Source organism: Echiichthys vipera (genome assembly GCF_963691815.1).
Source record: "Echiichthys vipera genome assembly, chromosome: 21".
Lineage (NCBI taxonomy): Eukaryota > Metazoa > Chordata > Actinopteri > Perciformes > Trachinidae > Echiichthys > Echiichthys vipera.
Window position 1 is genome coordinate 2,369,270 of NC_139846.1, and position 15,451 is coordinate 2,384,720.

Genomic DNA, 15,451 nt, shown 5'->3' on the forward strand with positions numbered 1-15,451 from the left:
GAAGAGACATTTTGCTTTTGTTGTGTTATGCAGCGACATAGCCTAAATAAGGAGTGGTGGCCTAAAGGTTAAAGAAGGAAGCTCGTGAAAAGACGGTAGCCAGGATAAATTTGGATGGGGAAGTGAAGAAGCAGCGCTTTCCCCTCCCTCATTATCACCACTGAGGTGCCCTTGAGCAAGGCCCTTAACCCCAACCGCTTCAGAGAAGCTGCTCAGTGGCCAGCCGATCAGAAACTGCAGTTGTACTGGGCAACTTCCAGGTGTGAATGTGATCAGGACGTTCCTGAAAAAGAAAGCATTGCTCTCAGTGTTCTCCCCCTGAATAAATAATGGATGAATTTTTTTTTTAAAATCAATTAAATTTTTAGGAGGAGGTAAATAGATTGTTTAGATTAATCAATAGAAGAATAGTTGTTAGTGGCAGCCCCTATTAGAAAATATATGGTTCAGAAAATACATTTTGTAGGTTTTAATAAGGGATCTATTTTCACTCATCTGTCTTCAATCTCATTTTGTTAAAAAGAATCATGGGAAAATCATATCATGAACTCAGTATCATGAATCGTATTGAATCGTGAGTTCAGTGTATCCTCACATCCCTAATCCCTGGTTACATTCTGGAACGGTTCTTTTGTTGCATGTCATCTCAGTAAAACTTTTCATTCAAATTAATTTACAGTATACTGCATATACCTTTTCATCACAGTTATTTCTCACTGATATTCAAATATGGTAGAAAGGAGTTTGGTGTGTTGTACTTGTAACTAACTCAAATTATGTCTAAAGTACCAGAGAAGCTTAAATGAAAAGTGTACACATACCACCTGCTGGTGAATACTAACACTGCACCACAGACGGTCCCAGAAGTTACTGTGTATCACTCATTTTAGCTTCAAGACCCACGCCAGACAACCAATAAGAAGAAATCTATGAAATATAAATAGCCTGTAGGTAATATCCCTCTGTTTGAACCAACTGCCCACTGTACATCCATCAAAGTTCTCACATGGTATAATGTCAGTAATAGTTTGAGGCCCAATGAGGTCAAACTATCCGATTTTTACAAAAAGCAAAGATGAGACAAACATTACAAAAAAGACTATGAATTTTTGAAGAACTTTTTTTCTTTGCTACCCCATTAATACTCTCACATTTTTCCTTGACCATCTGGAGGGGCCTGACTCCTTGATTAATACTCACTGGACAAAACTACCTAATTGTATATCATCAAATCAAATCAATCTTTATTTATATGGCGCATTTCATACTTTTTTAATAGCAGAAAGTTCCTTACAGAAAATGAACATGAACAACAAAGAAACACCATGAAAACCCAAAGCTCCATCCTCACAAATATACACACAGAGATACACAAAGACATACACAAACATACACAGACCCACACACATACACTAGCTGAGGAGACATGGCTAGACACCAAGAACTGAGGTGAGGAAGAATCTACCTTTGGGGGCCGCGCACACCGAAAATAATTATGGTCCATGGTTGTAGGGGGCGCCGCCACAGTCCTCCAAGCCCAGGCAGACTGGAGGCTCCACACCACGGTGTAGAGCTCTCAAGCCACCTGGGCCAGGGCCATCCACGGGACAGCACCCGCATCAGTGGACTAGAGACAACTCCTTGTGTGGTCGGCCCCCAGGAGGAATAACTGGAAAACCAAGGGGCTAAAACAGTAAAATAAGTCAAATGGTATAGAAGCTAAAAACTGAGGGATTAAAAACAGTCAAAACAGTAAAATAAGATAAGAGGAATAGAAACTGAGGGAATAAAAACAGTCAAAACAGTAAAATAAGATAAAAGGTATAGGAGCTAAAAATGATTTAAAAAAAATATAAGAAGCATAAAAGGAATTAGAAAGAACCAAACAGGTCAGTTAAAAGCCCGATTAAAAAGGTGGGTCTTTTTTAAAAACATCAACATTCTCTGCGGCCCTGAGGTTCTCCGGCAGGCTGTTCCACAATCAGGGGCCATAATAACCGAATGCCGCCTCCCCATGTGTTTTGGTTCTTTCTTGTGGTATGGTTAAAAGGCCAGCACCTGAGGACCTCCGGGTCCGCGAGGGTCGATAGGGTTAAAGTATTGCAGATAAATAAGAAGGCCCGAAACCGTTAAGAAGTAGTAAAAGAACCTTAAAATCGATCCTAAAGTGCACAGGGAGCTAATGCAGTGATTTCAAAACTGGTGTAATGTGCTCCCACCCTCTGGTCCTTGTCAGCACGCGTGCGGCTGAGTTCTGTAGTAATTGTAAGTTGTACATGGTTCTTTTTGTGAAAGACCAGAGAGCAGGGCATTACAATAATCTAAACGACGAGATAAAAGCATGCATCAGCACCTCCGTGCTGGCCTGAGAGAGAAACGGGCAGACTCTGGCTATATTCTTAAGATGGTAAAAAAAAGGGTTTCAAATCTTTTACCATTGGTAAAAGTTTCTCTCTCTGGCCTTCAGGACCAATGACTAAAACCTCTGTTTTGTTCTGGTTGAGCTGCAGGAAGTTTTCTGCCATCATTGACTTGACGTCTAGAATGCAGTTAAAAAGGGCATCACTTGGCCCTGTGTCATCAGGAGCCTCCTGATGACGTCCCCAAGGGGAAGCATGTAAAGATTCAAAAGAGTTGGACCTAAAATTGACCCTTGGGGAACCCCACACTTTATCTTATGGGTTCCTGAGGAACAAGTATCCATACTTAGAAAGAAACTTTAATCAGTATAAGTATGATGTGAACAAGTTAAAAACAGTACCAGAGAGGCCCACAAGGTTCCTCAGTCTCTTTAATAAAATGTGATGATCTACTGTATCAAAGGCGGTAGTTAGATCCAGCAGTACCAAGACTGTGAGTTTATGATTATGCAAATTACACCTAATGTCATTTCAAAAAGTGCTGTCTCTGTACTGTGGTTCCTCCTAAAACCGGACTTATGGGTCTCTAAAAATATGATTTGAGTTTAAGAAATCGTTTACTTGATCGTTTACTTGATCGTTTACTTAAAAACAATTTTTTCTATTATCTTACTTAAAACTGGTAAGTTGGATACAGACCTGTATTTAAAACATTGGGGTCTGAATCACTCTTCTTCAGAAGTGGCTTAACCCCTGCCGTCTTAAAGGAGGTGGGGAAGACACCTGTCTGAAAAGAACAATTCACCAGATACAAATAGCTGTTCCTCAAAGAATCCAGAGTGTTTTTAAAAAAAGGTATGGGAATTGGATCTAAAAGGCAGCTTGTGGGCTTTACCTGGGAGAAAACTCGACCAAGTGTGCGTGCATCAACCAGGGCAAAACTCTCCAGTGTTTCCTCCGGTAAAAGCAAAGATCCAGGTGTCAAAAGTTGTTGGAGAAAAAAACTGGATCTGATGTCATTGCAGACCACTTCAAAAGAAAAATCAATGTCCTCACAAAAGGGCCTTATCTGGTGCTTTGGAGGATTTTTTTTAAATCTGTGTTAGTTAAAGGATCAATTGTGAAAAATGTAAATCTGGGGTTTTAATAATAGTGGAGCCACTGAGTCCAGTGTTGTCTTTATTTTGTGGTTCAGGTTGTCAGTGAAAAAAATCGCAGGTTGCTGGTAAGATCAGGATAAAATTTGCAGCCACTTCAGAAGTTAGGTAGCGTTTCCTCTCTGTTCTCACAGGGGCCTCCCACTGATTAAAACTGGTGATTGTAAAAAACAGTGGTCAGATACAGCCAGGTCCACAACAGAGGGCCCCTCCTGTTTGGCTTTCTGACAGATGCCCTGAAGGCACAATTCTCCTGCCTGTGCGTTACACCAGACATGAGAACAACAAGAGGTTAAAGGTTATACGACGTCACTGACAGGCCACGAAAGAACAAACATGCTACGTGTTGGTGAATAAAATGTACTGATTTCTCTGGGTTTGCATATTGTTGGAAACATTTGGGATAATGCAAGTACACAATTAAAAAGAAACAAAAAAAATAGATATAGTCGTTTTTAGACATTTTAATGTGGAAATGTTACATATTGTACGTCTAGGTACATTTTTGAATGCAGGACTAACTCTTTTACTTGTAATAGAGTATGTTTACATTGTTGTATTAGTGCTTTTACTTAAGTAAATCAATTCAAATCCATGTTCCACCACTGATCACAGCTCATCTGAGAGTCTGTATCTCACTTATATGTGTGTGTGTGTTTGTGCTGGTCAGGCTGCTGCTACCAGCATTGATAAAATGATGTATGGTTTTCACAAAATCAATGAATCAGTTGGACAGGGTAGGTTAATTTATCCTTTATATGAAAAGGTCCATGATATAATGACTCACACAAAAAATAACTCCTGATCCAGTCCTAAAAAACAGAAGGGGTGGGAAAGCCTTAAGGCTGGGCCCCACTGCATGCCTCTGCAGTGCGCGTGCCTTACCAAACGTGGGTTTTTTTTGTTGCCTATGTTAAGCGGTTGGAGGAGCCACACTGCTCGTCTGAGCAGCTTCGTTCAGTCTTTGACAGTCTTATTGAAGTCATTACAGCACTTTTTATTACATTTTCAATATGTGTATATATACGTAGAATGTCACAAACATGAACAAAATGTAGATATGTGTGGTTACACTCAAAATGAAACCTATTATTTAAGGCCATTATCACAGGCAAAATTCAATGTAGAAAGGCGGGCAACGCTATTGTGTAGGGACACGCATACAAGCTGCAGTAGTTTTAGTGAGGCAGCACTGCTGATGCTTCTGCTCTGACTCGGCTGTTAGTTCAATAACTATTCATCCTTGCTAATGGATGCTAATGTCAAAAATCATTAGTGTCTGACATGAATTCGGAGTAGCTTAAGCTGTTACTGACACTTTGATTCTTCTTTAAAAGAACATATTGGTGGAACAATTCAGTAGCACCTTGACATCCATACCAAAATGTAGACATGGCTGTGTACCTGTGAATCGACTGAATGTTGTTTGAAGCTTTCAAAGGTGAAGATTTTCTCCTCACTCATCCTGTCCGTGTCAGCGATAACATAGTATCGAGGTGTGTAGGCTGCAGACAGGCACTCCATCAGACGCAGGATCTCTGTGGTGTGCCCTCCTGGAAAACACACAAGACATACCGTAAATTAAACATGATGAAGAGGTACATTAACAACAGCACTGTGAGCTTTCAGTACTGAGTAAAGGCCCTTTGACACACACACACACAGACGGACTAACTGTTTTCCTATATTTGGGGTGGAAGAACTTGACCAGGCTCCTTTGACATGCAATGGAATGAATACTGTGATCAGATTTGAACCCCACTAAGCCACTAATGCTCTTGATGCTGATGAGAAACTCCCAGAAAGTGGAGGAAGAGCACCAGATTAATGCCTGTGGGGTTGCAATCACATGACTAGAATAATCAGGTGTCTATATATGTTCTGATTATCATAATCAGATAATATTAATGTCTGGAGCAAATGATTAGGGATGCACAGATCCAACTTTTTCAGTCTCAATACCGATAGCAATACCTGAGCTTTGCATATCGGTCGATAACCGATACCATTGTTGAATAGACTGGACACCTCACTATGTGGATGAGACTAAAGGCATCAGGCTTGACTTAAACATTACTTTCCTAACTTTGTAAAACAAAATGTAACAAATACATAGATACAAATGTACTAAATTGTTATTTATTTATTTGTGATTAAAATGAACAATTGTGAACTAGTTTAAATTTCTTAAAATTGGTGTTGGCTGTGTGTCAACCGGCATGCTGCACACGCACCGGTCCGTAGCAAACAAATTTAATGGATCAGTCCATGGATCTGGCTAATAATTTGATACCTGATCCAGCTAATTTGTCAATATCAGGACTGATATCCGATCTTTATATCGGTGCATAACAATCAGTCTCTAATTTGGTAAGATGTTTTGCTCTTTAGAACGTGGAATTATGTGATGTGCTCTAGTAATTTGTCTTAATAGCTTCTTAGAACTGTTATGTTCACTTGTTGTTCAAGATTGTTTGTGGGAAAATACTGTACGTTTATACCATGGTCTGGATGAATTCTAGATTATTTCAGTTTAATGTGTAATTAAAAATACTTTAATAATCCCCGGATTTTTGTTACAAAACTCCAGATATACAAACAACAAATATTATACGGACTAAACATATATTAGAAAAAAAATCTAATTTACAGAAATGAATATTTACGGTAGGGAAATATATACAAGATCAAAGATTGTCTGTGTTTGAGTCTAAATTACAGAGAGGAGGTGACAGACTCTCCAAGGGATGCGTTGTATAGTTTAATGACCACAGGCAGGAAAGATTTCCTGTGGCGCTCTGTGGTTAATCTGGGTGCGAGGAGTCTTCTGCTGAAGGTCCTCCTCTGCTGGGCCAGTGTGTCGTAGAGAGGATGGGAGACATTGTCGAGGATAGACCGGAGCCTGGACAGCATCCTCCTCTCTGCCACCCAAATGATCACCTGGGACCCACCTGGGACCCACCTCGGACCACCCAAATGACCACCTGAGACCCACTCAAATGTCCACCTAAGTCCCACCTGGGACCACCCAAATGACCACCTGGGACCACCCAAATGACCACCTGGGACCCAACTGGGACCACCTGAGACCCACCTAGGGCCCACCTGGGACCACCCAAATGACCACCTAAGACCCACCTGGGACCACCCAAATGACCACCTAGGACCACTCGAGGGACTTCATTGAAAATCTATCAGCATCACTGCTTTGCAGCTATCTCTCCTCATTGACTGTAGTGAAATTTGACACTTTGTCACTAAACTGATAACGTACAGTAGCTGGCGCCCACTTGACTTCTGTCAAAGTCAGCATCTGCTGAACCACAGCTCATTTTGCCATTTTGAAAGGCGAAAACTGTGTGAATGCAGCCTAGAAAATGTGCCGGATCAAATGAAACATTTACCGCTTTGTGTGCATTTTCCAGTCTCCTCCTGCATTTGTGGGTTTACTCCATATACTGTAACTCAGTGGTTCTCAAACTTTGTACATGAAAGATACATACTTAGTACATGAAACACCACCTCAGAAAACATCAGGCTCTCTCCAGTCCCACCACTAAGACCAATGTTCAAACACAGCAGCGTGGGCTGAGACTATTCAGCTACGAACAGGAAGGTTGATTTCTAATCAGAAGATGATTTATTGTTGAATGTCTTGAGCCACAGCAACGCTGTATGAAAGGGTAGCATCACAACTGGCATGTCAGTGTTTTCAAACCACTCATGTCACCTCTGTTCACTATCTGCCATTAAAAAAATACGACAGGAACTGCTAAAATGGTTTTAAATTACGTTTCACGGATCTTAAAAGTTTAAGTACTTTCTTAGTGTTGTATTAATTTAGTTATTAATGTTTCCTTTTTCTTTTTCTTTTTTTGAGATTCCTTCAACAACCACCAGAGAGAGTTTGAGTACCAGGGCTTTAATGCTTTATTCTGTGTAGTCTACGTGGGTTATTTCACTGTGTAGCTATTTTCAACTTATATGAAATGATATTCAAATGCAGCACCTCGCCCTCGACAATAATTGAGCCCAGGCAGTAGCGTCAGGTGCTGTTAGCATGAAAGCTAAAGAAGACAGCAGCACTGTTACCGTGGTGCATGGACAACGTTGAGTTCATGTCGTTTACCTTACCTGATCCTGCCACGACGAGGACAGCGACCCGACCTTTGCTTCCCGGTTTACAGTTGGATCCAGTCTTCACGACATTATATAACTGGATGATAAATAAGAAACACAGAAGTAAAATCGAGAAAACTGCTCCTATCAGGAACGCCATGACGGCAACGGAAGCTCTGTAGGACCAAAGGAGATGCAACACAAGTTTTCCGTCGGGTTTGCATCCCTCAGTTCAGGCTTGCAGGTAGATCTTCCTCTCACGCACACGCAGTACAGGGCAGAGTTTCACGTGTCTGCTGCTTATAGGCTACATACATTTATATGATTGGTTTGCTACACTGTAACACTGCAAAGCAGGAACAATGGTTGTGTTTTCTGTTGTTGCCGCTTACAGTTACGACATACAGAAAGCAGGAAACTATCAACTGCACACACTGAACATTAACGTTTACAGTATAATAGACAGTTTATCAGATACACTTCTGCATGGCTTTACAATTTCAGTATATTTGGCTTTACTAAAAGTGAAACATTCAATCATAATAGGTATGTACAAATAACATAAAACAGAATAAAAACTATGCAAGAGTTGCCTTTGCAGCTTGTTGTGATGTTTGTTGTTGAAGTGATGTAATTTGAAAATATGAATAATATATTGATGATTAAAAAGGATACGGAGATATGGAGGTAGAAAGTAGAGCCTGAAGAAGTCAGTTTTGCACCTCCATTCTGTCCAGTTCCAGCCTGACCAGAGCTTCCTCCAGTTTTAATCACAAGCCCATTCTCCTTCTATTTAGCAGTTTAAAGCAAAGGTTTGGTGCTGACTTTCACCAGTGTATGACATTATAAGTTCAGAAAGATCAAATAACTGAACTACAAATGATGAATAGTTTGCTATTTTTAGTAATCTTTGTTAAGTTATACACTCCTTTCATCTACTCTTTGCTGTGTATCAGCGCAAAGGTCAGTGTTCATACCTCCTCTCAGTAGTGTTGCTTTCGTCAACAAAAATTGTGACAAAATATTGTCTTCAACGAACCTTTATCACGTGAGGAAAACTAGACGAGAGGAAACGTAAATGCTGGTCATGTGACGATAACTATAACGAAATATATAATGCCATGTTGTTGACGAATAAAAATGAGACTAAATGTGGTTTACAAAATAAAAACTATGCAAAAATGTCTCTTCATTTTCGTTGACCAAAACGAGGGGAAAAAAACGTTGTTTAGTCACGTTATTATTATTATTATTATTATTTTGCAGTTTTTCTGTGTCTCGCGTCTGGGCAACATCACTTCCTCAAACCCCACACGCAGCATTATTTAGATTCAGAAGATGCCGCTGCTGTGGGTTAGCGTAAACTACAACTAAGAAAGAAAAATGAGAACAAAGTCTGACACAGAAAAAGGGACCAATGGCCGGCCAGCCGGGCAATGTCTTTGGGAGTAAAAAAGAAGAAACACCTTCATTACATAGACGTGGAAAAATAAAATGGAATGTGTTGTGGAAAAAGAAAGGGAGAAAAGCGGCCACAAATTCACAGGAAAAAACACCACAAATCTTAAGAGACATCTCAGGGCATCCCATAATGACATTTAGGTAAGTCAAGACATAACGTAACGATACTTTCTGTTTTAGAAAGCTCATGCGACATGATGCTACCTCACAAGGCTACGGTTAATGTGTTGAATTTTAACACTAGCTTTAAACGTTTAGCCACTGGAGCTGAAAAAACATGTGTGTGTATATTTGTTTGTGAGAGAGTTTAACGTGGGTCAACGTGTGTGAGAGTGTAAAGTGGGTTTTTAGTTCCTGCCTGACTGACTCACTCTATAAGTTCACTAAGCATCCCTTGTTGGCCAAATACTTTCACTAGTTTTTTCATTCACATAGGAATCACACTGAACTGAATTTGAATAACTTATTCTAAACCCGTACATGCATGTACAAACACAAGATATTTGCATGGGTTTGGCTAAAAGAAAAGGTTGGTTTCGTCAATACTACTAGGTACTTTTATTATATTGATTAAATATAGTTGCATTATTAAAAAGAGACTAATATACAATTTTTTTTGACTAAAACTAGACTGAAATGTCATACGTTTCTGACTACAATAAGACTAAAATACTCAGACTTTCAGTCGACTGAAACTTGACTAGACTAAAAATAATATAACCATGACTAAAACTAATAAAGACTAAAATGACAGCTTGACACAAAGAATAGACTGAAACTAAAAGTAAACCAGGCTGCCAAAAACAACACTACCTCTCAGACACTGGCTCACCAGTTGCTGCTGGGAGAAAACCTGAAAACTAAAGAGAAACAGCGCATCTTCTGGCTCATGACCATAATAGTACTGACATTATTTTAATTCAATTAAATTCTATTTACAGTGCCAAATCATAACAGAAGTTATCTCAGGACACTTTACAGAGTAGGTATAGACCACACTATTTTATGTAATTATGTGTTGCATTCTTTAACAGAAGTGAATACTGATATTGATAAGAAATGTTCCCAGATCAGCCACCATGCCATGATTCTCACTACAGCACACTAACCACATCTGAATGTAGAAAAGATAACCTGAATATGACGTCTCAAATACAGTGTGTGTTTACTCAGTAAGCCAGGTATTTCTGTCACACTCTGGCCTAGAGTGAGGGTAGTTTGCCAGAAGGCTGACTGGAAAAGAGGTGGTTTAGCCTTAAAATGTTGACAAAAAAAGTTCACAAGACAGTCCACTTGAAGAAAAAAATTAAATGTTTTATTGTCCTTTTACATTGTCCCTTGACAGCAGCGCTTCAACCAGAAAGCCAAAAAAAGATATTCACAGTACTGAGGCCCACACAGCTACACAGCCCTTCATTGACTGACCAGGCAGTGTCAAACGCCTCAATTTAAAGGCCTAGCCCCTCCCATGGACCATACCATCTTTAATTAAAATCAATAAAGTCATCAATTAGTTATCAGTTATTTTCCAGACCCCAAATCACTGTCATATATATATACATTACATCTAACCACCCTTAAAGGCAGTCATCACCACATTACAAAAGGCCTCAATCCAGAGATGCCTGTACAGACCAATTTTTACCCCACAGTTGGTATGGTTCAGGCACTATAAAAGCCAGCCTGACACAAGGCTTGGGGTCCTTTGTCCCTGCCCAGCACCAGGAAATACTATGGTGAGAAAACAACAATTGGTTAAACTCAAGATTACTTGTTCTTAAATAATAATAAAATATTCAAAACAATACATTTGTTTGTGTGTGTCTATGAAAATACATAGCACAGGAAACTTACTAGGATGTTAACTGTAGTTCAGTGTGTGCACCCACCAAACTAACAATAATATGCCACCTGGCTAACATGTGGTATGTGAACTGAATGATGGTGTGGTGTGCTGGTGTGGTGTGGTGTTTTACCAGTGGCAGGGGAAACTGCCACAATTTCCAATACTGTTTGTTAGATATGCCCGAAGATATGTATGTAATAGATGAAATAACTCACAATGAAGTGCATCACTCAGCCTACATCCAACATCATCACTGTCAACACTGGAGCTCCCCAAGGCTGTGTGCTGAGTCCCTTTCTTTCCACACTCTACACCGATGACTGCCTTAGCCACTTCCTCATCAGAAAATACATGTTATGTTCTGATAACACAGCCATACTTGCCCTTTTCACAGACAGGGGCTGAGCAGCCTACCATAATCAGTTGCCCACTTCCCCCAGTGGTGCACAGACGTCACTTCCTCCAACAGCACAAAAGGGAAGGAGCTCATCTTTGTCACCTGTAATGAGCTCAACACCTCATTACCCAACCTCAACCAACAACCAACCAGTGCACTCTGTAACAGACTTTTGTTGTTGTGATTCTCTGTTTCTGTATGTTACTGGTTTTTGAATGTTTTGTGTACAGAGAATGAATCTATGAACATTGAGCTTGCTGTACCATCAAATACAATCTACTGAGATGTGCTGGGCTCAGACTACAGGATGGATTTAATTCATCATGACTTTTTACAGGATGTCAGGACCCAAGTCGATAGTTTCCTCAGGCCCAGTCTTGATAAGTAATCGAAAAAGGCAAAGCAAGAAAACCCCAACTCATTCTGCAAATTTATCAAATCTATCCATTCCTTGTCGGCTACAGCCAGTCCCAAAACATGGGGCAGATAATGACACTAACGCACTAACACACTAAATCTAGCTTTATGAAATATCAGGTGTTTGGCGGGAACCCTATTGTAGTCGAAAAGATTTTTATATTATAATTTTTTTGGAGGTGAAACTTTGAACCTTGGTTCAGACCCCTGCACATACGCTAGACAGCAGGTGGTGCTTTAATCAAGTTGAACGAGTTTTTGCCTGCAACTCCCACACCGTACCTTGCTATTACGTCCTGAAAAAGGTTACAGGGACGAACACAAAATAAACTTATATTAAAAAGATATTAACCTGGGGGAGAAGGAGTCAAGGACCAGTTGTTTTTAAAAAGTAAATCAGGTTTTATTAACCTTAAGTGAATCCACAGGTAAAGCTTCACACAACTGGAAAAACACAGCTACATAGGCTAAGAATAAATGATTTCACACGGCTGGCAGAACTAATGAACAACACATGGCTGGCAAAACACACAGCTTCATGCAGCCATCACCAGATGCAGAATGGGAGCAAGAGTCAGGGAGCCAGAGAGAGAGAGCTTCCACATTTTAAGGAGCAGCTGATTGGCTGGAATTGATGTCAGCCAAAGTAAACACCCCCTCCCATATAAGCAAACTAAAATGTTTGCACTACACTACTGATCATCTCAATCCATAAACACACAATGGGCCTCATTTATCAATCTTGCGTGAAAACGGGCGCAGATCTGAGCGCAGAATTGGTCTTATGACAGGACCCACGTGTGATTTATGAAACATTCATATCTGACCAATCTAAGTGTACGAAGTGTGCCTTGATAAATGCTGCGGCTGAATTCGATCATCATTAACATGTTACGCCCTTAAATATTCCTGGTTCGGAGGCCTCGCCCACTGAGGTCAAACATGGAGAGACGAAACCCTTGTTAGAAAATAAACTTTTCCAACACACAGATCGGCATCCTGACATCCAAGATGGAGCAAAATAAAGATGTGCTTAAGAGTGGAATAAAAGGGACCCATAAAAACGCTGTGTGCAAAAGAATAACGGAGGCAGTCAACCCGAAACAGCGCTCCACTGAGACGCGTGTGCGCAGTGTTGGACAGGTGTTGTGCCGTATTCAGCACCCCTGCTGTGAAATGCAGCCCTTCGCATTATAGGTGATATTCTGGATCAGAAGGCTGTTGTTTCAACCTATATGAGTAGCTTACATACAGGTAACCCAATTAAAAGCACACACTTTTGAACCTATTAATTGCAAGAAAAGCTGGGATAATATTTAGGAAACACTAAGTCAAATACATTCAACTTGCTCAAAAGATCCATTTAATTCATTTTGTAATTATGTTTGCAGTATATTTCCCCAGAACATACAAGGTGTTGTTTTGTGTTCGCTATTACCCAAGTTTGTGATTTTAAACTCTTTAAAATAGTTTAAAGACTGTAAGTCACCAATGTTCTGACCGTTGTGGGTTACCTGTATATAAACTACTCCTATAGGTGGAAACAACAGCCTTCTGATCCAGAATATCACCTATAATGCGAGGAGGTGCATTTCACGGCAGGGGTGCTGAATACGGCACAACACCGTTTGCGCTCTTGCTCTGTAGCGGGGTTTGCCAGCGGGGTTATTAGGTATTCCGTAAGAGAATACCTTTTTCATCTAGAAGAACCATACCAAGATGTTAATCATCTGATACTTTGTTTGATTTAATTATCGAGGGTAGACACTAACCTAGGAGATGACTTTGGCTTTGCAGTGCGTCTTGCTGCAGCCGCGCGCCAACACATTCATTCATGAATTCAATGTCGGGGTGGCGGGGGGCTTGAGCCGAGCTGTTTTGAAATATAAAATAATCGTGTGTTCCCCCTGGCCACCTGACCGCCACGTTTAAAAGCCACAGCTTGGCATCACAAATCACCTGTACATTTATCGAGTGGTAGTTTTGGCGATTGATGAATGCGTAAAAGTCTCTGGATCAGTTCAGAACAACGGAATGAAAAATTTGGAAAATGCTCCGGTGGATGTTTATTCTTCAAGATCGCTGATTCACCATATTCAAGATTCAAGATTCAAGATTCAAGAAGCTTTATTTATCCCGAGGGAAATTATTGTGCAACAGTTTCGATACAAAGGCGGAAAAGGATCAGAGTAACAATAAGCATAAACATAAATCAAATCAAAATAAAGCTAACGTCAGATAAATCAAGCAATGAACCAAGTGTGACAGAGTGCAACAGACGTCGTGGTTAAGCGTAGGTATATACAATATACAACAATACGCAGCGTGCAGTTTAGCAGCAGATTGAAATAAAACAAGTACAAACTAGATAAGTGAGAAGGAGCGATAAGTTATAAGTGTTAAAAATGTAGCAGCATGTCCTACAGAACTAAGTTACAGTAAACCACAGTGAAATGTAGCAGCATGTCCTAAAGCACAGTAAGTGTATCAGCAGATAGTTACAGTAAACCATTAATGAATAAATAAAGTGATGTAGTGGTGATATAAAGTGACAGTGTAGTATAGCAGCATTACTTACTGAAGTAAGTGACAGTACAGCTGAATAAAGTACAACTGAATAAAGTGGTGCAGTGATGGTATAAAGTGACAAAGTGACATTTTCAGGATACAGTGTCTCCACTGTTCCTTACCTGACCGGGGGGAGATGAATTATAAAGTTTGATGGCCGCCGGAAGAAAAGACTTCCTCCGGCGTTCAGTGTTACACCGTGGGAGAATGAGTCTATGGCTGAATGTATGAATATGAACGCCTGTTAGGCAGTGAAGTGCAGTCAGGGAAAAAAATCATGAGAGGAAAAGAAAAACGAAATAATAAAATAACACAAGTATTAATATTTGTCCTCTGGACTATGATTTTGGTGTGGTTCTTAATGTATTTTGACCATTTTTATAGTAAAAATGGCAGAAAATTCTGTATTTCCTGCTTCAATAAATGGAGTCTCTTCGGAGACGATAGGTGAGGCATGGACAGCCAAACCTCCTTCCATATTGCGCAATCACTCACAAACTGGATTGAGCGCGTCCAAATGGCGCGTGCTTGTTCCCATTTCTGTGTATGTTTCCAATATGATGGTTGAGGACACTTTTATGTAATAAAAGTATACGTCTTCTTTTCCATGGTGTTCAGTAATGGCACAAGAGGGGGAAGGATAATGTCGTGGCTAATGCGCTGTCTTGTGGGTAACGGGGGTGTGTGTGTGTGTGTGAGTATGGTGTGATGTACTCATGTGTGTCTGAAGGCACCATCCATGAATGATTACGCATTCATCAATCGCCAAAACTACCACTCAATAAATGTACAGGTGATTTGTGATGCCAAGCTGTGGCTTTTAAACGTGGCGGTCAGGTGGCCAGGGGGAACACACGATTCTTTTAAATATCAAAACAGCTCGGCTCCAGCCCCCCGCGACCCCGACATTGAATTAATGAATGAATGTGTTGGCGCGCGGCTGCAGCAAGACGCACTGCAGAGCCAAAGTCATCTCCTCGGTTCGTGGCTACCCTCGATAAATTGCATTATATCAAACAAGGTATCAGATGATTAACATCTTGGTATGGTTCTTCTAGGTGACAAAGGTATCCCCTAACAGAATACCTAATAACCCCGCTGGCAAACCCCGCTACAGAGCAAGAGC

General features: G+C 40.4%; 1 protein-coding gene across 1 annotated transcript in view; it reads right to left on the reverse strand.

The window, feature by feature from the left end:
* alg14 (ALG14 UDP-N-acetylglucosaminyltransferase subunit) overlaps nucleotides 1–8,364 on the reverse strand; it is a gene marked incomplete at its 5' end in the record, with an annotated part of 28,962 nt that extends 20,598 nt beyond the window's left edge. The window contains 3 exons of the mRNA XM_083936026.1: nucleotides 4,922–5,070; nucleotides 7,652–7,862; nucleotides 8,359–8,364. Of these exons, the coding sequence (XP_083792152.1) occupies nucleotides 4,922–5,070; nucleotides 7,652–7,862; nucleotides 8,359–8,364 (366 nt within the window). The remainder of the gene's footprint in view (nucleotides 1–4,921; nucleotides 5,071–7,651; nucleotides 7,863–8,358) is intronic.
* Between the last annotated feature and the right edge of the window lie 7,087 nt (nucleotides 8,365–15,451).